We start from the raw sequence: 22,929 nt of genomic DNA, 5'->3' as shown, positions 1-22,929 counted from the left end.
TCATGATTCAGCGATATTATCACATTGATTAGAGACTTACACCTGTCACAGAATTATTATAAACAGAGCTCATGTAATTGGTTCGATACACAGCGAAGACAGAGACAGCAGAGAGTAAAATAAAGATCCCGGAGGTCATACCGAGATCGGTCGCCCCATAACATATTCCCTAATTCTTTTAAATCAATAGCCATAGCTAGTTACAGATAAATGACGTATTTAGTTTATTTGAGCTCAGGATGAGATAAATTTCCCCTAACGAGGTCTTGACACCCGACCCGACATTTTAGATGTTATTATCCTTTGTTCAGTTTACCGCGAACAAGATGACGATAAATTGAAAAAGATCATTTTCCGGTAAAACGTTTTATTTAATTATTTTACATATATATATTTCGTTCTTCGTTGTATTAGCAACGTTAAATATTATTATTATTATTACTATTATTATTATTATTATTATTATTATTATTATCATCATTATTATTATTATTATTATTATTTGGTGGATTGGAAATCCATAATTTCAAGAGAAAAAGAGACACCTCGGTTTTGCAAAATTTGTCGATTCTTAATAATACCTAACTTGTTTTTCTTTTATCAGCTGGATTTTCTTGCAGACGTGCTTAGTGCCCACGATTTTCCTCAGACGAGCGACATATTTCATTAAAATTGTCTTCAAAGAGCCAATCAGATTCGAGTCATTGATTATTATAACACAGCCAATCAGATTATTATAAGCGGCTGTTTCGATATAGAATGTTCTCGCGAACAATCGACAACTCCCCTCAAAAAAATTGCGTCTAAGCAGGGACACTAGAGTAGAAAAAACGTATTACGCATGCGTTATTTTCAGCACGTTTTCTAAGAATTTAGAAGAGTTTTAGTGAATTTTCTCCAAGTATACAAAAAAATTCAAAATACTGTATTAACAAATACAATATGAAAGAATTAGCCTAAAGTTTCATGCATGGATACTAAGTTTTGGCACTAAGTTCGTGCAGTCCATTTATCAGGCATGTTTTACATATGTTTACAATAATAGCATAAAGACATTTCGACGAATTTGCATACGTTCTGAGAGCATGCGCAGACGTTTTTTAAATAAAAGCTTTTTTGTAGTTTTAGTAGCTCAATTTAGATTGGTCGATATCTAAGAAAAAAGGATTTGAAAGGGTTTGAAAAATCCTTACTTTATTTCGTTCTCGTACGTAAAATGTACAATGTGGGATCGACAATCACAACAGAGCAAGGCTCAGCGCTCCGAACCAGCTGAAAACTCAAAGATTGAAGAAGAAATCAATTTAGAATTATAATTTGCGAATGAAAACTGGAGGACCCCTTGTAGTATAGAAAAGATGGTCAATAGACTACTCTCACACTCAAAAACTCAATGGGGGGGGGGGGGGGGGTGGGGTAGAAAACTTGGCAAAAAACCTTTGAAAACTCAAAAAACCATTAGACAACTCTACTTACACTGGCTCAGCACTAGATAATTAGTATTATTAAGATAATATTAACTATAAGTCATGTTCTATACTCGTGTAGGTTCACAAGGGACTCCGGTTGACCGCTGCCATGATCAAAGTGCCCGTTACGTATACAAACCTGTTTTTAGTACGCATAAAACATGGGAAAACGCTGTAGCTGATTGTCAAATTCAAGGCGTTTGTTTAGCGCGTCCATCAAGCCCATCGAATCTTAAGACAATACAACTAGCCTTTCTTGAGAATAAGGTTCACGGTAAAAAGATGTATTGGGTTGGGATAAAGTATGATGCACAAATATCGAACTTTAAGTGGGATAATGATCTGCCGGTTACCAATCGACAATCTTTCTCGCAAATCACAAATTTGAGTGAACAGAAATCTCCTAATTTTGATAAACGATGCCTGGCAGCGACACGAGCCACGAAACTAGAAGCACAACGCTGTGGTACGACTATGAAATATATGTGTCAGATCCCATTAAAAGCAGGTATGTGGTATCAAATCAAGCCAAGGGGCTCATTAGCCAATTCGAAATTGAGTTAAAAACTGGGTCGAGTTGGTATATTGCGGCATATTGTGGGACTGTTTTACGGAAAATATTTGCAAGATGGCTTCTATTTCTTCCCCGCAAAGAGTCCCAGGATGCACTGCAATGTCAACTCGACCCAGTTTTTTCCCTAACCTCGGGATGGCTAATACGATTGGTCAGTATAAGACTTTTTGTGTCAATCAATCACGTGATCGATCAGTACTATGTCATGTCCAGAACTTGTTCTGGTTACGTGATTTGGCGTGATTCGGCGTCAAAAGTTAAATTATATTTAACTTTTACATGCTTATACATTTAATGCGAATGATTCGTTCTTGGCAGATAAATTGGTAACCCCCTCCTCCCCCCCTCAAAAAAAAAATCCACATAGCTCCCCCTGTCCCCCTCGATCGACTATAATTTATGAACGATCCATAAATGACAGATCTAGGATTGACTGTCCTAATTGTTGATATTGTGATAAAATAAACCTTTTTAATTTTTTCAACTTCGTATGAAATTCTTTACAGCTAATACTAATGCTCCATTCAGTGTTTCCACCAACATTGGAAATAATGGCAATAACGGCAATAATGGCAACGGCAATAACGGTAACAGTGGCAATAAAGGCAATGGCAAGGGAAACAAACAGGTATAATAGACGTTAACTGAATGTCAACAAAAAACTATGTGTAGCTCATCTTCCACTTCGTTATTTATTCCATAATCATCATAATACTTCGTTTATTCTAAGAGAAAAAGAAAAAAGAAATCGCAACAAATGGTAAATTATTTGATTTTACTCATAGGTTGAATCTTTTGTGAATGGAATGAAGGATTTGAAGCCGCACAATAAAGATTCTCTAAAGGTAAGACATGATCAGATGTAAGGAAGAAAAATAATTGAATCATTTCCCGCCATTTATATAGATTTACGCACGTACGAGGCCTAAGTCAGGGCACAACTAACTCACAGATCAAACTTTGAAACAACCTCTAGGCTGATCTAAGTCAGGGCGTGGCTAACTCACAGATTGAACCCTGAAACAACCTCTGGGCTGATCTAAGTCAGGGTATGGCTAACTCACAGATTGAACCCTGAAACAACCTCTGGGCTGATCTAAGTCAGGGTATGGCTAACTCACAGATTGAACCCTGAAACAACCTCTGGGCTGATCTAAGTCGGGGCATGGCTAACTCACAGATCGAATTGAAATATAGCGTGTAGATTGGGGTTTTTAAGATCGTTAATATCATCTATAGATCCAATTTAGATACCTCCAGACCCACCTCCTTTCATCTAAATATAGTAAAGCACCTTTAGTCCAAATCATAATAATTACTACATGTACTTATATCGTCACTTCAGAACGCGATGAACTTAACAACAACATTGATGAAAAACATTGAACGAGGCACGAAGAATGGAAATGAGAAATCCAACTTTATGAAAGGAGCTTTACAGCTTGAAAAGTTTAGCATTGAATATGCCAAACAGCATATCAATAAGACCAACAAAGATCCTATCAGAAGAAACAACGAAAGATTTGGTAGGAAAATCAGGAATTATTTATGCTCCATTGATTTCAAATTTAAGTTCTCTGATAAAAATATTTTGTAATTTTTTAATGCGTAGTTCTCGAGATGCGAAAGGTCTTTACAAAGCCCCAGAAAAATCTCAAGTTTCCCGAGGACTTGAATAGAGGTGAAGCAACAATCATCGAGCTCCCAGCCAGTTTGTTTAATGTGATCAAAGGTAACTAGGCTCAAAAGCTTTGAAATGTTTTCGTAGAAGATTTGATTTTGCTAGCCCCTTTTTCCTCAAGTTTATGAAATGTTGCAAAACTAGACATATCAGAGCTATCAATAGTCCCTTTTCTCATTCCGTTAATACCGGGGTTTTAAGACTCATCTGCACAGGCTTAGCCTCGCTTAAGAGTAAATCTTCATTTTGAATGTCAACTTTAATGTAAAGAATGTGCAGCTTAAAACAATACAAGTGTTTTGAAATCCCACGGACTTTTAATGGCTGTGACGTCATAGTGATATAGAATTTTTTTAAAAATCGAAACCCTTTCTTGCAGATAGCGGTATCGTAATGGTCAGCAGTCTCTTCACGGGAGTCAGTGATACGTTACCAACTCTAACGTAAGATATGCTCTGCTCATTGCTAGACAGAACAACTTCAATTCTCACCTAGCCTAACCAGTAATATTTTCCCGTTAATTTTAATTCAAACCACTAGACAATGTTACAAGGGGCATGTTGGTACTACATGTCCCATATGTAGAAAATATTCTTGCCTTTCATCGATATTAACTATGCTTTCATCAATCTATATTTATTGGGTCCTTCATGAAACTCGCATTCAATACATACATCTATTTCCTAATCAGATTAAACGAAGATTCATTATCTCTCATGTCGTTATTATGCCACAAGATAGAAATTCTCGAAAGTATGCTGTGTTGATGCGTCGATGTGTCGTGTATCGATGCGCGGTTCACTATAAATACAATCAAAGAGAGTCTTAGAATCAATCTGTGTGATCTAATACAAACTATAATAGACTTACCGAATGTGTCCCTATCGAATCCAAAAGAAAAACTCAATAACAATCTCCCATATTCCTCTTAATAACTAAATTTCATAACTAAAGTTCACGTGCTGTGTTAACTATCTTAGTTCTATCGCAATAGTACCCAGTGTCTCTCGGACAACTCTTCTGGGCCTGGTGACCTGTCGCGTACATCGCCGGCACCAAATGAGCGTACCTTTAAGTATCTCATTTCAATCTAATCTTAAACTCAACGCGACAGCTTGAATTATACTCATACTGCAGTCAGACTATAATGTTCACATCAGTCATTATTGGTTGGCACAGACCACGCCTTCCAACAAACAAAGCTTGTTGATGGGACGAGTTAGAATACTTGTCTTCGTCTTCACTTTCGCTGATCTTACGTAGCCATCCTTAGCTGTATGCACTTCCAAAACACGCGCAAGGGGCCAACTTCCTCTTGGTACATTCTGATCTACTACGAGTACAATATCTCCCGCAGCTACATTTCGTCTTGGTCGGTTCCACTTTGCTCTCTCCTGTAACATTGGCAAATACTCCTTTACCCAACGTTTCCAAAATTGATCGGCTAAGTATTGCGCTTGGCGCCATCTTCGTCTTGCAAAGACATCGTCCTTTGTAAATACCCCAGGGGGTAGACATGTTTCATTGCGTAGAAGTAGTATTTGGTTAGGTGTCAAGGGGTCTTCATCCTTGGAGTCGTCGCTACAAGGAGTCAACGGTCGGCTATTAAGAATTGCTTCGACGTGGGTCATAACAGTCAATAACGTTTCGTCATCTACTATCTGTTCCTTCAGCAGCACACGTAGTACTTGTCTAACCGACCTAATAAGTCTTTCCCACACGCCACCCATATTACTCGCCGTTGGAGGATTGAAGATCCATTCGATGTCTCTTTGTCTCAGGAACTTGTGTACAGCTTGCTGGTTCCACTCTTGAATGGACTCTCTTAACTCTCTTTCTCCGCCCTTGAAATTGGAACCATTGTCGCTTCGGATTAGTAAAGGTTTGCCCCTTCGATTGATAAAACGATAGAGTGCATCGATGAAACTACAAGTTTCCAAGGTGTGAGTGATCTCAATGTGAACTGCTCTTACGGTCAAGCATGTGAACAGACAGCCGTATCGTTTGACAACAGAACGTCCTCTTTTCACTTGTATAGGGCCAAAGAAATCTACTCCAACATAAGAAAACGGTGGCATGTCAGGTGTCAGTCTGTCTTGGGGCAAGTCAGCCATTATCTGTTCACAAGGGGGTGCGTTGCGTCTGCGACAATCAAAACAACGATCAAGTAGTCTTCGTACTGATACTCTTGCATTTATGATCCAGAATGCCCTTCTTATGAGTGAAAGCACATGTTCCTTGCCTGCATGGCCGTACATCTGGTGATAGTGACGGATGATTAAGTCGCAAACATGATGATTTTTAGGCAGGATTGGTGGGTGTTTGGCTCTTTCTGAAATGGGAGCATTACTCAGACGTCCTCCAACGCATAACATATCATCTCGTAGTTGTGGGTCTAACTTGTATATAGGACTAGATCTTTCAACCACTTTCCTTTTGGAATGGAGTTCGTTCTTTACTGCATTACCTTCGCTACATCCACGCAATTTAAGAACAGCCAACTCTCGCTGAAAGGATTGACGTTGTACGTGCTTGACAATCTCGCGTTCGGCTGCTTTCAGCTCTGATACGTTGATCTTATCATAGCTTAATTCTCTGGTGTTTTTGTGTCCATGACTTAAACGATAAGCGTTCACTAGAAAACATTTGTATCTCATCAACCAAGCAATAGCGATGCGTAGCTGCTGCCACGAAGAAAAACCCTTAAACATGGTATTTAGAATATCTTCTTGTGTTACTTGGACCAAGTTCACTTGCTTCTCTCGTTTTATCTCTGGGTCATCGTCGGCAATCTGGGTTAAGTTAAAGGGTAACATAGGCCATAGCTCTCTCTTCTGCCACAGGAATTCCGGTCCGTTTAGCCATCTAACGTCATTCTTCATTTCGTCTGCGCTTAAGCCTCTTGAGGCATCGTCAGCTGGATTACTCCTTGAATCCACGTACTTCCACTGTTGAGTACTCGAGACTTCACGGATAACTGCAATTCTGTTGGCTACAAACGTCGTGAATCTTTTCTTCTCGTTAGAAATGTAACGTAGTACTGTGGTAGAATCCGTCCAAAAGAAAGAGTCTTGAACTTGTAAGTCTAATTCCTCCCTCAGCATGCAATCGGACTTTACTGCAAGGACAGCTGCAGACAGCTCCAATCGAGGTATCGTAGTTGTTTTCACTGGTGCTAGCCGGGACTTGCCAATCAAGAAAGAAACGTGTATTTCTCCGTTGGCGTTCTCTGACCTCAAATACGAGACTGCTCCATAACCCGTTTGGGAAGCGTCGCCAAAATGATGTAACTCTCTTGACAAGATTTCACCCAGATCCGGTGGTTCTAGGCAACGTGGTATAGATACATTGGAAAGTTGAGGTAGTTCGACCAGCCATTTCTTCCATTTTATCATCTCTTCTACTGGGATTGGATCGTCCCACCCAATATCTTGTTTACATAGATCTTGCAACAGTACCTTTACGGGTAACATAACTGGAGAGACAATACCTAGTGGGTCGTAGACCGAACTCATTACTGATAGTATCCCGCGTCTTGTTAGAGGCTTTTCTTTCACTTCGATCTCTAGTCCCAAACGATCTAATTCTACCTTCCAGTGAACACCAAGTGCTCTTTCATTTGGCAGTCTTTCAAAGTTCAATTTCTTGACCGTTTTAGCTCTCTCAGACTCTGGTATCGTATCGAGAACGTCCTTACTGTTACTCATCCACTTTGTTAAACGGAAGCCGCCTTGTTTTAACAATTGGCTAAGCTCAAGTGCTAAGTGTTTAGCTTCATCTACAGTTTTGGTAGATTTCAGGTAATCATCCACGTAAAAATTCCGGTATACAGAGTTTACGACATCTTTACTAAATTTGGCACGATTGTCATCAGCCGTCTTCCTCAATGCAAAGCCTGCGCAGCTTGGAGAAGAAGTTGCTCCGAATAAGTGTACTAGCATCTGAAACTCAGAGGGTCGCTTGTCAATGGCGCCGTCTGGCCACCATAAAAATCTCAACATGTCACAATCCTTCGGGTTAACTCTCACTTGTAAGAACATAGATTCAATATCTGCTGCTAAAGCAACAGGTCCCTCTCGAAATCGAGTGAGAACTCCCACTAAATTATTTGTCATATCTGGCCCTTGGAGTAGTTGATCGTTCAAAGAAGTTCCTTTAAACTTCGCGGCGCAATCAAATACTACGCGCATCTTTTCTGGTTTTCGAGGGTTAACGACGGCATGGTGAGGTAGGTACCACACTGCTTGATCTGAGGGATTCTGGCTCTCTTCAGGTATCCTACGGGCATAACCCTTGTCAAGATGATCGTCTATGACAGCCTTGTATCTCTGATGAACTTCGGGGTCCTTTAGAAATCTTCTTTTCAACGACTCTAATCTCGATTCAGCTAACTGACGGTTGTTCAGAATACATGGTTCACCATGCTTCCAAGGAAGAGAAACTTCGTAGTGACCTCCGACTAAAACAGCACTTTCTTCCATGATAGATAAAGCTCTTCTGTCCTCTACTGACATCGACTCCTTGATGCTTAGTATCGGGTCTCCAAAGTCCGTCTTCCAAAATCTTTCTACTTGCTGCTTTAGTTCGTCATCTTGTAGCGTTATAAAACATGTATTCAGACTGTTTCTATTTGTTGCGTCGTCAACTGGACCAATGATCGTCCATCCGAGTAAAGACTTCACGGCGTAAGGTTCCTTTCGATTCCCTCGTCGTTCTTCTAGCGCCCAGAATACTTCGGGCGTGTCGTTACCGATTAGCAATGCCACTTCGCAGCTGTCAATCTCCGGCACCGTTATACCATCTAGGTGTGACCATTTGTAAAGGTCTTGTTGCGTTGGTGCCCCTTCAGTAGAAATGCATAGTCTATCAACGGACCAAACTGCTGGTATTTCAATTACTTCATCAGACTCTAGTGACATTACCTCCAAGCTAGCAATGCGTCCTCTTTTTTGGCTTTTCACTTTGTCGATCGTTGTCAAGGAAAAGGTTCGCTCTTCGCCATCAACATTCAGCTGCTCTAACAGTCGTTGTTCACATAGTGAGGTATCCGATCCTTTATCTAGGAGCGCATACGTAGTAACGGTTGTATTTCTCCCTTTACCACGTATACGAACTGGTACAATGGGTAGACAGACTTTACCTTTCCTTCCTTCACCAGTGGGTTTACTCACGCCTTTGGAATCTAAATTCACGGCGTAATTCGACTTACTTCCAGGTGGTTTTTCATTGTCCTTTTGGGCGTTGTTGGTTGGAGCGTGCAATAACGTGTGGTGCTTTCCTTCACATCCTTCGATTTTACATTGTCCTTTCTGGAAGCACTCTCTAGCTTTATGTCCTCTTTTATAGCAATTATCACACAGTCCTTTAGCACGAACAAATTTTACTCTGTCCTCATGAGTCTTCTTCTCGAATTCACAACAACTTGCAAGCACATGCGTTCCTTCACAAAGCCAACATTTCGTTGTTTGTGTCTGAGGTGGTTTGTTGTTAAGAGTGTTAAAGGCAATGCTTGGTATGTCGGAAACCTTCGGCTTTTCGGCTTGCGTAGCTAACGCGGTAGCTCTAGGCGCGCTCACCCGAGCTGGTCTGTGTCTTTGTCGCGGTTTTTCGATCTTGACTTGATCCTTAATGTCCATAATGTTGCCAAATACTGGGTCGTTTGCCGCCATAGCCCTTTCTGTAATGAACTCTGACATTTGGCCAATATTCGGTTTTCCTCCACCATTTCTGATTACTCTAGTCAAATCTAGCCATCTTGCCTTCAGATGGATGGGAAAGCGTTCGGCTATTTGTCTCAAATTATCTGCGCTATTTAAATCATCTAGATAGCCAATGGATTTAATCGTCAGTTCACAATCCTTTAATTTGTCTGCGAAGTTTAGCAGACCTTCGCGATCGGACGCTCTCAACGGAGGTCCCTTAGTAATCTGTTCCATGTATGCACTGGCTATGACGTACGGCTCTCCAAATCGCTCCTTCAGCAGCCTTCGCGCGGTTGCATAGCCAATAGATGGTTCCATAACAACACAGTTCCTTACCACTTCCCTTGCTTTGCCTGAGCAATATTGTAAAAGATAATTTAACCTTTCACCTTCATCGGTAGACTTTTGTTCAATGTTTCTTTCAAAGTTACGTACAAATCTCCAATAATGCAGGGGATTGCCGTCGAACGTAAAAAGTTCCGGCTTGGGTAACATCAGAGCGTTGGCCATCGTAGATACCATGCGTTCCTGTTGTTTGATCATCTCATTGTACACTTCATTATCTTTCGATGAATCATCTTCGACATTCGGATAGAAATCGGTGAAGCAGTGACTTTCAAGTAAATTGGTTGAATTCATAGCTAGCCATTCTTCAGCAGTTGGAGTCGAAGGCGTTCCCGCAATTGTGTGACCTTTCGTTACAGTTTCAGCCATTGGTATAGTAATATCTTGCTTGGTTTCCATTGCTGGACACATAAACGGGTTAGTTGAGAACGGATTTTTACTAACAACTCTTGTTGATTCTTTAGGTGTACTTTGTTTCGGTGGTGTGACGAAGATCAGTTCATGATCATGACTAGGTTCATTATCCTGGAATGGATATCGGTTTTGAAGATTATAAGTCCTTTGTGATTCATACGGTTCAGTGTTCCTCATATCATGCAATTCAGGTTTCTCGCGAGTGTCTTCTTTAATATGCAATTCGGTTTTTTCACGTTTTCCTTTAATATGCAATTCAGTTTTCTCGGCCGTTTCGTAATCTAAGTCGTGCAATTCAACATTTTCATCGTGCATTTCAGATTTTTCGTAAATTTGTAATTCTGTGTTTCTTCGTTCTGCTTCATGTCGTGCTTCAAGGAAAACTTGTTTTCGCTTCATTTTATTGAGCTTCATAGCTTCTTCTAATTTCATCTTTAATTCTACTTCGTCAATTTGATCTTGTAACACCTGTGTTTCTTCGAGTTGTTTTAGTTTAAGGAGGGCTACTGCATGTCTAGCTTCGGCTTTAATCTTTAATTTTGAGGTTGTGCTCAATCTACTTCCACCACTTCTCTTCGAACTAGTATCCGATCCACTTTGGCTTGCAGAATCAGCAGGCCTCATAAGAAATGGAGTAGGCTCAGGAGCTGACCAATTCCTCTCTCTCATATTAGAAATCCAGGAATCAATTTGCTCTTCGACATCGCACTTAACTAGACACTGGTCTCGATAAATCTTAACAGCTTCATCTCGGGATTTTTCTTCTCTCAAAAACTCAAGATATTCGGTATGACATTCCACAAAGATATCAAATGTCGTTGAGATCTTATCTTTAATCCTCAAAACAAGTTCAATGTCAACATAGTTCTCAGAACGTTCGATAATGTCTCTAACTTCATTGTAATATTTAGTAAGTCTTCCAATATATCCAGATTTCGATCTTTTTAACTCTAGAGCCTTTTCTCCTCTCGCGCCTTCCGTACTCGCAAGTGCGCTGGGCTTCCTGTGTCGTGCCACATTGTCTCCACTGTCTGCCATAATGTCTCGTTGCTTAGGCGAATTCGTGAACTAATGTAGAAAATATTCTTGCCTTTCATCGATATTAACTATGCTTTCATCAATCTATATTTATTGGGTCCTTCATGAAACTCGCATTCAATACATACATCTATTTCCTAATCAGATTAAACGAAGATTCATTATCTCTCATGTCGTTATTATGCCACAAGATAGAAATTCTCGAAAGTATGCTGTGTTGATGCGTCGATGTGTCGTGTATCGATGCGCGGTTCACTATAAATACAATCAAAGAGAGTCTTAGAATCAATCTGTGTGATCTAATACAAACTATAATAGACTTACCGAATGTGTCCCTATCGAATCCAAAAGAAAAACTCAATAACAATCTCCCATATTCCTCTTAATAACTAAATTTCATAACTAAAGTTCACGTGCTGTGTTAACTATCTTAGTTCTATCGCAATAGTACCCAGTGTCTCTCGGACAACTCTTCTGGGCCTGGTGACCTGTCGCGTACACCATACTTGATTGTTTTTATTCTAAACTCGTACGCATAGCGTAAGATAAAGACTACGAATAGATAAATAACTTAGTAAATATGATATAACAAATAGGAAAAACTACGAAACATTACTTAAACTGCAAAAACGACAAGAAATAAGGGAAACGAATAACTTACATTTGTGTATGAAGGGACGAACTGCGAGCACCAACTAACTAAGTATTTGCATAGGAGCGTTTATAAGGCATACAAAAACTCCTATGGGACTAGGCTAACAATGACGAAAATGCTTAGAATGAAACGAGTGAAACAAAAGCTATAAAACACTTTTATAAACAAATCTAGGACAAAGAAAATTACACCAAAAACTCGTTATCGGCAATTCAGATCTAACAGGGCATGTTCAGGAAAGAGGGGGTACCTCAACCGAAAATTTTTATTCCACAAAGACTTACGTCCTAATTCGTCTTCTGCAGTATTCAAAACAGCAACCCAGTCTTGAACTCCTAAAGTGCATACCATATGCACCAAAATGAAAAAACGTTGTTGGGTTCAAAAAAAGGTTATATCGTCAAAGCTAAGACCGAAGGGGAGCATGGGAAGACAAACAATTATGCTAATTTCATGCGTATTGCAGTTTTCCCTTCCTGTTCCATTTTATGCATCATGGCTTTGGCATGTTAATCTAGGTCGACCGACTTTGCTCTACTGTGCATTTTTACATGTCTATATGCATATATAATACACATTTCGGAGTACCCAAAATCCTTTTCGGTCTTAGCTTCGATGATATGACCTTCTCGAACCCGACTACGTTTTTTCATTTAGGTGTATCCGTTAAAAACTTTGTAAGGAATTGCATAAATTTGCACAAATTAGTAAGTTCATCAGACCTCAGTAAATCTTAGACCTACAAAACTTCGCACAAATTTGTACAATTTTGTTAGTTAACTTTTTCACGGATACATGGACGTATGCACTCTGACCGCTAGTCGTTATGACCAACCTCAATCTACTAAATTACATGCACGTTATGAAGAAACATCCAACAGGAATGTAATTGATGGTTTTCAACCATTCCCAAGAGAATTAAATAACAAAAGACACGGCGGCCATGTTGGAGGATAAAACAAAAGAATTCATTGACAATTCTTTTGTTAAGTTCCTCCAACATGGCCGCCGTGAAAACCATCAATAACATGCACCCCAGCCAAGAAGCCAACGCTTTGATACTTGTTACCTGGCCTTGGACGATGTTTTTGTTTAATGACACTTTATCAAACAATATGATAACAATTTTTCTCGTTCTGTCAGCGAGGACTCGAGCAAAAAGCACCTTCTCATCAGTGACGTCATCTCGAGTACTTTGGACCCGAAACCAGAGGGTGTTTTGCCAGAAAATGTCACGATTATCCTGGAACACACCAACATGGTAACAAGAATTTCACCATTTAGTTGTCATCAGTTTATATCTTCCAAAAGGAAAAGGAGAAAAAAACTTTTTAAAAACCTGAAAACAAATCAAACATATAATAAAGAAATAGGAATAAAATATGTGTCAGAAGTGGGATTCGAACCCACGCCTCCATCGGAGACCAGAACACTCGCTCCCAAGCAACTTGTGAAGGTATGACCTTGAGTCTGGCGCCTTAGACCGCTCGGCCATCCTGACACTTGGTGAATAAATACTTTATGTGAGGTTTATTATCATGAACATAAGCTCATAGGATCAGAAACACGGTACATGCAACTGGCACATGCAACGTTTCTCTTGGAAATAGGGCTTTTAATTTAAGAAATGCTATATATTTTCATATATACAGTCTATGTAATATCTATTATATTTATGTTACTGTAAATTTATTATTATGTTATATCAGGAATTTAAACTAGCCTGTATAAGTATTGTAAAAAACAAGTAAAAAACATAATAATTTTTCTTTTAAGAAAAACGATTGCAGGATTTTTGCAGAGTGACACTTACACAAATGCTCTTTTTATAAGTCTATTGATTCGCTTGGTTTTCAATTCTATAGTCGCAGCCATCCAGCTATAAACCGAAATGTGTTTTCTGGAAGTTTAAAGTTGAGTAAGTACTGTAACTCCTTTCTTACTAAGCCAAAATAATCTTTGAAACTGAGATTCTCAGTGTGAAAAGAAGTAAGGCCCTGTCCACACGTGTCCGCAAATTTTTGTATCCGCAATTTTTTTTTTTTTTTTTTTTTTCGGATACGCAAAAATCTTTGCTTCCACACGCAGCGTATTCGAATCATTTTCGAATCGTTTTCAATGTCCACACGTATCCGGAAATTTCTTGATCCGCCCTGATGCTTATTGGGCATGCGCAAAATCGTGTTTACGTCAGCGTATTCGAAAATTTGCGGAAACGACCGTCCACACGTATCCGTATTCGGTGCGTATTCGAAAATTTCCACTCTGGAGACCGTTTTCGAAAATTTCCGGATACGGATACAAAGACTTCCGGACAAGTGTGGACGCAACCCGTATCCGCAAAAAAAAAAAAAAAAAATTGCGAATACCCAAATTTCCGGGTACGTGTGGACGGGGCCTAAGAAAAATAAGCCATGTATCGAATTCTTTGACAGGTTCAAGAGGTGGGATGAACAAACAAACAAATGACAGACGAATAAGAGAAGCTAATTCATTCGTTCAAAATTCTTTTCAGTAATCAATTCAATGGTACATGGTCTTCGTCTGGCTGTACTGTTAAAGAATCCAACAACAACCGAACCGTGTGTTCATGTAATCACATGACAAGCTTCGCTTTACTCATGCAAGTTGATGAACAAAAAACTGTAAGTTGTATGCTTCTTTTCTAATTTTCTCTTCAATACCACATCTTTATATAATACTCTGTTTTCTGATTGGTTGATTGGCCGTTAATTTTTTCTTTACTTGTGCAATAAATGAATGGAACAGGGCGCATGTGTGCAATTAATCCGGGAACGTTTTTACCGTGTTTTATGGTTTGGAATCAAAACATGGGATCGGATGCTATCATTTCTTGTAAACTTTTATGTAGACAACATGTCTGTGTTATTCTTAGTAATATACATTGTAAATTTATGATAAAGTCGTTGTTGTTGTTGTTGCTGCTGTTGTTGTTGCTACTGCTGCTGCTGTTGTTGTTGTTGTTGCTACTGTTGTTGTTGCTGTTGTTTCTGTTGTTGTTGATGTAAAAACTCCGACGAAGACCGTTTTACGTCCAGAGCTTTAGTACTGCTTAAACATGGTGTTAAATTAAGTTTACTTTTATCTTGTTTATAAGTCATAGGGGCGGCGGAACCGGGGGGCCCCACCAAATTTTTTGGGGGGCCTGGCTCCCCCCAAAAATATTGGTTCATCAAACAAAACATTGTCATTACCACATAGCGTTAAATATAATCTTCAATGCCCCCCCCCCCCCCCCAAAGAGTTTTGCAGTGCCCCACCCCACCCCACCCCCAAAGATTTTTAGCTTCCGCCGCCCCTGAGTCAGGTTGTATTGAACTCCCCAATAATGCAGTCTTAGCTACTAACTGCTAGTCATTTATATCGAACATTGTTTATTGATCTTTGATTCGAACGGGATGTCGTCGAACCTCAGCAGAAAATAAATGAACAAAGTGATGTAAAAGCCTGAAAACAAATCCATATAAAAATATATGTGTGTCAGAAGTGGGATTCGAACCCACGCCTCCATTCGGAGACCAGAACGCCCGCTCCCAAGCAACTTGGGAAGGTATGACCTTGAGTCTGGCGCCTTAGACCGCTCGGCCATCCTGACACTTGGTGAATACTAAATAATCGTTTCCAACCAAAAGAGAATAATGAAATTACGTACGGCTATTTCAAAAGCAAAGATTGGTGAAAGATGTGTTGCATTTTGCATACCAAGCTCGTAATGCACTATGGGAGCAATGTGAATGCAAACAGCGAGAAGTCACAACAACAATATTAAATGTTACCAAACGTTGTCTACACGTTTTTCCGGCATATCTTTACTTGTGCAACATCATTCATATATAATCCACAATACATTTCAAGCTTGGTATGCAGCATGCAACAAAATATTCATCAACTGCCTTTAAAATAGCTGTTGTCTTGACCATGGTTCTGGCTGTCAAACCAAGAGAGGACGAAGAGAAGTGGTTGGTTTCTGTATTTATTATGCTTAACCGGTGATATCGTATTTATATCTTCCAAGCTCGATATAAAGGAGAAAACAAACTCTTTAAATCCTGTTAAAAAAAGCAAAACAAACATATATAAACAGCAAAAAATATGTGTCAGAAGTGGGATTCGAACCCACGCCTCCATTCGGAGACCAGAACGCCCGCTCCCAAACAACTTGGGCAGGAATAACCTTGAGTCTGGCGCCTTAGACCGCTCGGCCATCCTGACACTTGACACTTGATTTTATTATACATCACTTGAGAATAAGATCCTATGTTTTAGTTGTATCCATATTCATGTGTCTTCTTATGCGCAACTGTTAAACAAAGAAATAGTGCTCTAGGGAATGACACATGGTCTGAAATGGGAAAATATAACACCAAAGGCAATAGATTTTTTCTCGTGGTTCTCCGCACGCCCCTGGCCTTTTTTCATATACATGTATATAGTAAACCAAATATTACATTCTTTGGTTGTTTCATATAACACCAATTAGTGTCAGGATGGCCGAGCGGTCTAAGGCGCCAGACTCAAGATACCTTCCCAAGTTGCTTGGGAGCGGGCGTTCTGGTCTCCGAATGGAGGCGTGGGTTCGAATCCCACTTCTGACACAATTTTTTTCAAACACATTTTTAATTAATTTTTAAAATATTAAATATCAAGTGTTTCTTTTATTATAGATGAACTGCTTCAACAACCTTAAGATTATAAATTTGATAATTGAGCTTTCGGGCTGAGCGCCCATTATCAGGGTACAATATAATAGAATGAAAAATATTATTCGTCGTGGAAAAGTAATAAATGATACTTATTCGTTTTTCTCACGATTGAGGGTCATTTGTAGAGGACCGCGACGTTTCGACTGCAAACTGCTAGTCTTCATCAGGCGATGGTGTAGACTGGATGGTGTGTCTGTCATATACCGCTCGTCGGGTTATCTGCGTCGTGAGTGGATGGTCGGTTCATGTATTCCTATTGGACGTTTCGTTGATGAGTCTCCGTACCGCCCGATGAAGACTAGCCGTTTGCAGTCGAAACGTCGCGTTCCTCTACAAATGACCCTCAATCGTGAGAGAAATGAATAAGTATCATTTAGTACAATATAATGTTATTAAGTTTATGATTTAAAGGTTGTTGAAGCAGTTCATCTATATATTGATATTTACTAATCTAACGAAGTCCCTAAACATGGAAAATTATATAACAAATAGCATATCAATATAATGATCTAATCAATGAAACTCTTGCATCGTTCGAACAGGATAGCGAGTACAGATTAGCCATGAAGTACATAACGTATATTGGTTGTAGTTTCTCACTTCTTGGCGAAGCACTCACTGTACTTGCCTATGTACTACTCATGTGAGTATATATCGCAAATAACGAGATAATCCATCTTTTACTCTTTATACGTCTAGCTTTAGGGCTTCCTATTGCCATCCCAATCCATCACAAAACGCTTTATGAAGGTAAGAGAGGGGGATTCTCCCATGTTATACACAAGGAGATTGGAGAAGGCAGATACCGTGGATCCGAGAATAGAATAAGATGAGAAAATGAAATAAAATACAGCCAATAGGTACGCCTGTCAAAAGGCAAGACACGGACGCGAAAGCCTACCAATAACATCGCATGACATCAGCATTGGCTATCCAATTAAAACGCTGGTAAACGGCACGATCACGCGGTATTGAATTTTCCTTGGAACCAATCAAAATGCTTGGATACTGTCACCGTCCCTGAACTTATTTCTTTTAAAGTCATAGGTAAACTTCCCTATTCTTTCACTGGAACGTTACTAATTTAGGAGTAATGTTTTCCCATTTCAGACCACGTCAGTGTCATTCTCTTGCGAATAAAAATCTTTGTTTGAGTTGTATCCATATTCATGTGCCTTCTCTAGAGACAAGAATGGCACATGGTCTGAAATGAAAAACATTTTGCTCAAAGATAATAAGATCTTTATTTTACTGATAAAAATATTGATTTTTTTAAAAATTTATTTTCCAGGAACATGAAACACGAGCAGGCGCAGATCAGAGTAAACCTTGCTGTTTCACTTGCTGTTGCTCAGATCTTCTTTCTGTCTGGTATCACGGCTACAGAAAACCAGGTAAGAAAAGCGCCCATTCAATAGCAGTGGATGGATATCTTTTATAAATTTTTGCTTTACCAAAAATAAGAGCCAATGAAATAGGGGGGGAAAAAAGGAAAGGAAATTTGATTGGTTCCAGCTATAGCTACCGCTCATTTGATTGGTTACTTTACCCAGTGGGCAACAACTTTTTCACGGATACATGGACGTATGCACTCTACTAGAGCGAGCATCAAGGGCGAGTATACTTATCACGACCACACACTTCATTTCCAGGGTGTCTGTACATTTGTTGCCGTCATGATTCACTTCTTCTACCTCGTGGCGTTCGGTTGGATGATGCTTGAAGGAGTCTACCTTTATCTCATGGTTGTCAAGGTTTTCAACACCATCATCAAGATGAAGCTGTACTACCTGTTTGCCTGGGGTGAGCATCCATATTGACCGCTGCGTTCCATTCCCAAAATCACTCCGCTCTCTTAGAGCCTGCGTCAATATTGTCACTGCTGGCCGACGAAACGCGCAGGCTTTGATGCCAGTAATAAGCCCAATTTGATGTGAAGTTTTGCACGATTAGTGTCTCGCCCTAACTGCCGGTTTTTCAGTTTTCAGTCACCCCATCGAAACCCAACACCGACGCTGAATTCCAACAAGTCGATCTTTGAGCCCTGACTTGGACCAGTCCACTGGGAAGGTTCTTTTGAGAACTCCCAATGACCTAACGCAAAATCCTAAGGATATCATGTTATTTTTTTGTTAACAGGTTATCCGGTAGTTATTGTGGCAGTTTCTCTCATCATAGCCTCCACCCTTGAAGATGGCATCAACAGCTACACTCGCGACAATTTGTAAGTACAGACTTGTGTCGCTATCTAGTTTTCTTCGGTGACACAACTTTGGATGGGTTGAAAAATACACCAAATACACTTCCTCGAAGGTGTGAATGCATGGGGTTTAACAGTAATCTGACAATTGGCTTAAAAGAATAAGTAGTTAACTGACAATCGGGTACCCCCATCCAATACCCCTTGCTCATACAGATCGGGTAACCCCATCCAATACGCCTTGCTCATACAGATCGGGTAACCCCATCCAATACCCCTTGCTCATACAGATCGGGTAACCCCATCCAATACCCCTTGCTCATACAGATCGGGTACCCCCATCCAATACCCCTTGCTCATACAGATCGGGTACCCCCATCCAATACCTCTTGCTCATACAGATCGGGTAACCCCATCCAATACCCCTTGCTCATACAGATCGGGTACCCCCATCCAATACCCCTTGCTCATACAGATCGGGTACCCCCATCCAATATCCCCTTGCTCATACAGATCGGGTACCCCATCCAATATCCCCTTGCTCATACAGATCGGGTACCCCCATCAAAGGTTCCTCTTGCCCTCCCCTATTAATGTAAATAAAGGCAATCATGCTCTCTAAATGAAGATTCTCTCTCTTCTTCTCAGTTGCTGGGTTTCGTTTTCTAATGATTTGATTTGGACATTCGTGGCTCCGGTGCTCATCATCATTTTTGTAAGTAACAGAAGAGTATTTCTTTTTCCCAATCCGGTATCCTAAGAATCTCAAGTTCTGAATGGCTACGCGAACGTGCGGTACTAAATTCTATCTCGGACCACGGTCCGGTATCCTGGGATAACGTATTGCTAAATAACAAAAGAAAAGATTGCAAAAGAAATGGCCACGGCCCGCATATTCAAGAACACTGTTTTTCTTGTAGGTCAACATGTTTGTTCTCATTCGTGTTGTACGAGAGCTAACAAGACTAAACAAGTCGAAGTCAGAAGCAGGCTCAAAATCTTTCAAGTAAGTCATGAACTTAATCTAGAATACAAATACTTTGATTTTACAAATTGGTGAAAGAGTGCGTGATATATTTTTAAAAATAGACAAACAAAAAAAAAAAGGAAAGAAAAAAGATTGAGCAATGTGGAATTATGTGCTCCGCAATGAAAGAGGACGAGAGATCAAAACCACCATCACAGCAGTGAGAGGATGAGAGATCAAACCCACCATCACAGCAGTGAGAGGATGAGAGATCAAACCCACCATCACAGCAGTGAAAGGCAGCGCATTTCAGAGCAAAGCACCCATGTAAGGAATTACGCTCCGATCACTGCTAATATTATTGTTCTAATCGATCTCTTGATTCAGACAAGGTACAAAGGCGTGTGTAGTACTGTTTCCTCTACTTGGTTTAACGTGGTTGTTCGGTCTCCTGACAGTCACAGACGCGGGACTTGCTTTTCAGTACATCTTCACTATACTAAACTCCTTCCAGGTCAGAAAATAAACTTTCTAAATAATAAGAACATTTTGAAGAAGTGGCAAGCGGTTACATTTATATCAAGTAGTTGCATGTGATCTCGGTGAATGTGCGCAAAGGATTGTTGTAGTTGATCAGGCGGTCCTAGTTTCAGTTGTTTATCGGCGAACAAAGAGCTATCATTTCACGATAATTCATAAAAGAATTAAAACCACAACACACCATTTGACCCATAGGTATTCGTTATAAGAATGGGCAGAATTTTAAATTTATTGCTAGTCCATGAAGTAGCTAGGGAAACAAAGATCCAGAGTAATTTTTTCTGACTTCGGCCGCCATGTTTTTTTCGATGGACCTCCAGATCAGATTTTTTCCTGCGCGATGATTGGCTGGTTTTTGATGGGCTGTCAAGACGGAATCACCTGGCTTTTCACCAAAAGTTTAATGAGTTCAAATACACCGAGTGAACAAAATAAACTGATCTTATGCCCAATAAATCGATTGACTCAAGGGAAGCTTTACAGCATGCATTTATGAAAGTGTCATCCATGTAAAACAAGAAGGGAGTCTACCGATATTTAAATCCTTGAGGACAAATTTTCAGACGTAGATCTCGATTTACGCCCATAACTTGCCTTTCTGTAGTTCTAGTAAATGCCTCGATGTGCAATTTGAGAGCATAAGATAGCAGAAAATGTCTGTCGTTTCAAAATTTAGTCCAAAATTTATTCTTTACGTCGTAAAAAAAAGAAGTACACATGCATTATATTTTATAATTGCAATCAGCAATCTTGAGGAATATCTTTTTCCCACCAAAACCGCGCAGCATAAATCTTCCACAAAACGTTCTCGCGCAAACGTTTTTCTTCAGCTTTCCAAGTGTCCATATGTGTTGCATGCTTGTTCTATTTGGCAAAACCTTTTTCTTTTGTCTTTCCAGGGTTTTCTGATCTTCATTTTGCATGTGCTAAGAAACGGTGAAATCCAAAGCGCGTTCAGAAGAAAAATACAGCGTTGGGAGACCACAAGAGGAACAAACTTCTCCTCAAAATCTGGTGTTGACCATTCAGTCGCCTCGAGCACAGACAAGAAACCTCTGAAACAGTTTGCAAGCGCCGAGAGCCTTCAAGACAACCTTGTAAGGAACAACCGAGTACTTCCTGTCATGGTGAAATGAGAAGGAAAAAATTGCTGGGTTTCAACTGACGTCATTTCCTGACTCCATTTCAACAGCTAAATCGCAACTTAACGATAGCGTTCTTTCTGTTTGACAGCACATGGCCTTCAGTGTTTGACCACCATTTGGAGCTAGTCAGATGAGATTTGAAGACTTTTTTCAGCTGATTGAAACCCAGTAATTCATCTGGTAGTAACAGTACATGTATTACAACACAACTCTGCCATTCTTGAGGAATTAGCACTAGATAAAGTTAAGGTGGACGAGGAATCGATTATTAAATCCACTACGTCCACGACTGCTGACTTGACTTACTGCATCTCATGCACTCAGATTTACTCCCACAATGCTTTGAGCCACACAAAATCTTGCACCTTATTATCATAATGACGTCACGGATAGCCCTACTATATGGAAATGTTTTTGTGCTGTTTTCTTTGCTAGTAAAGGTGCTGACACACGGTGCAACATTGCACGCAACATTGAAAGCAACAAATTTGATTCGGGGTGACACACATTGCAACAAAATCACACAACATCGCTTGTGTCAGCCTGCTATATTAAGATATTTGGTCAGCAGTTAAAAATTTGGTGCAAGCTGATTGGGGTAGACACACGTTGCAACAGTCATGTTGCATGCAATGTTGCACCGTGTGTCAGCACCTTAACGGTTTCAGTTGATTTCAACGACGCCATGTTGGCTGACCTAACAAGTTGTAGTCAACCAACATAGCGGCTATGACGTCACATGACCTCAAGAATATGAGTAGGACACGACTACATCTGCTTTGAGGATTCTTTCGCCAGATATGAGTGTGTAGCTCAAAGCAGATTATTTATTACGATTATCGTTTTCTTTTCTTTTCTTGCACTCCAGGCATACCTATGTATATATCATACGTTTTTGTACATTACTTTAAAATAAGGTTTAACTATAGGTATTAACGTACATATTTGTGTTGTCGTTACAGGGGGGGGAGGGGGGATGCGGGGAACATAGGTTGAAAGAACAGGGGGGGGAAGGGGTGGGGATTTTTCTTCAAAGTGTATTGTACTCAAGCATTGCTATCATAAGAGGCTGCCTTTCTTTTGATCTCCCGCTAAAAAAATAACCAATTACGTATAGCGATTAGAAGTCACTTGAGGAAACTGACTTGAAAGGCTCACTCGGAAAAATCCATTTACTGCGGTTTTCCATATTCTGAAATTTAGTTTTTCAATGCCGTCAATCAAAAATAATCAGTCAGTACCTGTTCTTGACTGGCAACAGTGTTAAACCGATTTCACAACACCCCGTTGAAATGTCGGATTTCGCAGAATATGGAAAATCACAGTAAATTTTCAAAAAGAATTCTCAAGTCACGGCTGTTGAGTTTGACAACCAACGTGCAATCGGGTCATGTTCGTACCCAAGCTAGACCAGAATGCACCTTTGTCACTACGCCGGACAAGTCCTTCCACTAATCTCCTTCAAAGTTGCCTCC

General features: G+C 40.0%; 2 protein-coding genes and 4 non-coding genes across 12 annotated transcripts in view; 2 read left to right on the top strand and 4 right to left on the bottom strand.

Annotated features, from left to right (window-relative positions):
• The window catches only part of LOC116286474 (adhesion G protein-coupled receptor D1), a 34,380-nt gene extending 11,984 nt beyond the window's left edge, over positions 1-22,396 (top strand). For 4 of the 7 annotated variants that reach the window (XM_089028889.1, XM_089028887.1, XM_089028888.1 and 1 more), the window contains 17 exons: positions 1,549-1,977; positions 2,550-2,671; positions 2,829-2,888; positions 3,389-3,569; positions 3,656-3,775; positions 4,104-4,167; positions 13,022-13,139; positions 13,744-13,796; positions 14,394-14,523; positions 17,145-17,245; positions 17,894-17,996; positions 18,255-18,405; positions 18,742-18,826; positions 19,451-19,517; positions 19,723-19,808; positions 20,157-20,283; positions 21,209-22,396. In XM_089028889.1, coding sequence (XP_088885015.1) covers positions 1,549-1,977; positions 2,550-2,671; positions 2,829-2,888; positions 3,389-3,569; positions 3,656-3,775; positions 4,104-4,167; positions 13,022-13,139; positions 13,744-13,796; positions 14,394-14,523; positions 17,145-17,245; positions 17,894-17,996; positions 18,255-18,405; positions 18,742-18,826; positions 19,451-19,517; positions 19,723-19,808; positions 20,157-20,283; positions 21,209-21,445 — 2,234 coding nt within the window. In that variant the 3' untranslated portion in view covers positions 21,446-22,396. The remainder of the gene's footprint in view (positions 1-1,548; positions 1,978-2,549; positions 2,672-2,828; positions 2,889-3,388; positions 3,570-3,655; positions 3,776-4,103; positions 4,168-13,021; positions 13,140-13,743; positions 13,797-14,393; positions 14,524-17,144; positions 17,246-17,893; positions 17,997-18,254; positions 18,406-18,741; positions 18,827-19,450; positions 19,518-19,722; positions 19,809-20,156; positions 20,284-21,208) is intronic. The other 3 variants (XM_089028891.1, XM_089028892.1, XM_089028893.1) reach the window with 1 other exon arrangement.
• LOC148911674 (uncharacterized) lies at positions 4,345-9,809 on the bottom strand. The gene is made up of 2 exons (XM_089028886.1): positions 4,595-9,809; positions 4,345-4,525 (listed from the first exon to the last, which is right to left on the bottom strand). Exon 1 carries the CDS (start codon positions 9,742-9,744, stop codon positions 4,888-4,890), a length of 4,857 nt encoding a protein of 1,618 aa, XP_088885012.1. The 5' UTR covers positions 9,745-9,809; the 3' UTR covers positions 4,345-4,525; positions 4,595-4,887.
• Positions 13,264-13,379, bottom strand: Trnal-caa (transfer RNA leucine (anticodon CAA)). Its single transcript has 2 exons — positions 13,342-13,379; positions 13,264-13,308 (listed from the first exon to the last, which is right to left on the bottom strand). It is a non-coding gene; the product is annotated as a tRNA-Leu (tRNA).
• Trnal-caa (transfer RNA leucine (anticodon CAA)) lies at positions 15,378-15,494 on the bottom strand. Its single transcript has 2 exons — positions 15,457-15,494; positions 15,378-15,423 (listed from the first exon to the last, which is right to left on the bottom strand). It is a non-coding gene; the product is annotated as a tRNA-Leu (tRNA).
• Trnal-caa (transfer RNA leucine (anticodon CAA)) lies at positions 15,995-16,111 on the bottom strand. The gene is made up of 2 exons: positions 16,074-16,111; positions 15,995-16,040 (listed from the first exon to the last, which is right to left on the bottom strand). It is a non-coding gene; the product is annotated as a tRNA-Leu (tRNA).
• Trnal-caa (transfer RNA leucine (anticodon CAA)) lies at positions 16,381-16,494 on the top strand. Its single transcript has 2 exons — positions 16,381-16,418; positions 16,449-16,494. It is a non-coding gene; the product is annotated as a tRNA-Leu (tRNA).
• Positions 22,397-22,929: the final 533 nt, after the last annotated feature.

Source organism: Actinia tenebrosa, unplaced genomic scaffold (assembly GCF_029948245.1).
Source record: "Actinia tenebrosa isolate PJP-AT-01 unplaced genomic scaffold, QUT_ActTen_1.0 PGA_scaffold13__45_contigs__length_12533684, whole genome shotgun sequence".
NCBI classification, from domain to species: Eukaryota; Metazoa; Cnidaria; class Anthozoa; order Actiniaria; family Actiniidae; genus Actinia; species Actinia tenebrosa.
Note: the sequence above shows the minus strand (reverse complement) of the source record. Positions and strands in the feature narration are given on the sequence as shown.

Excerpts from the sequence above, each read along its gene's own strand:
- LOC148911674 (XM_089028886.1), bottom strand. The coding sequence starts at position 9,744 with ATGGAACCATCTATTGGCTATGCAACCGCGCGAAGGCTGCTGAAGGAG.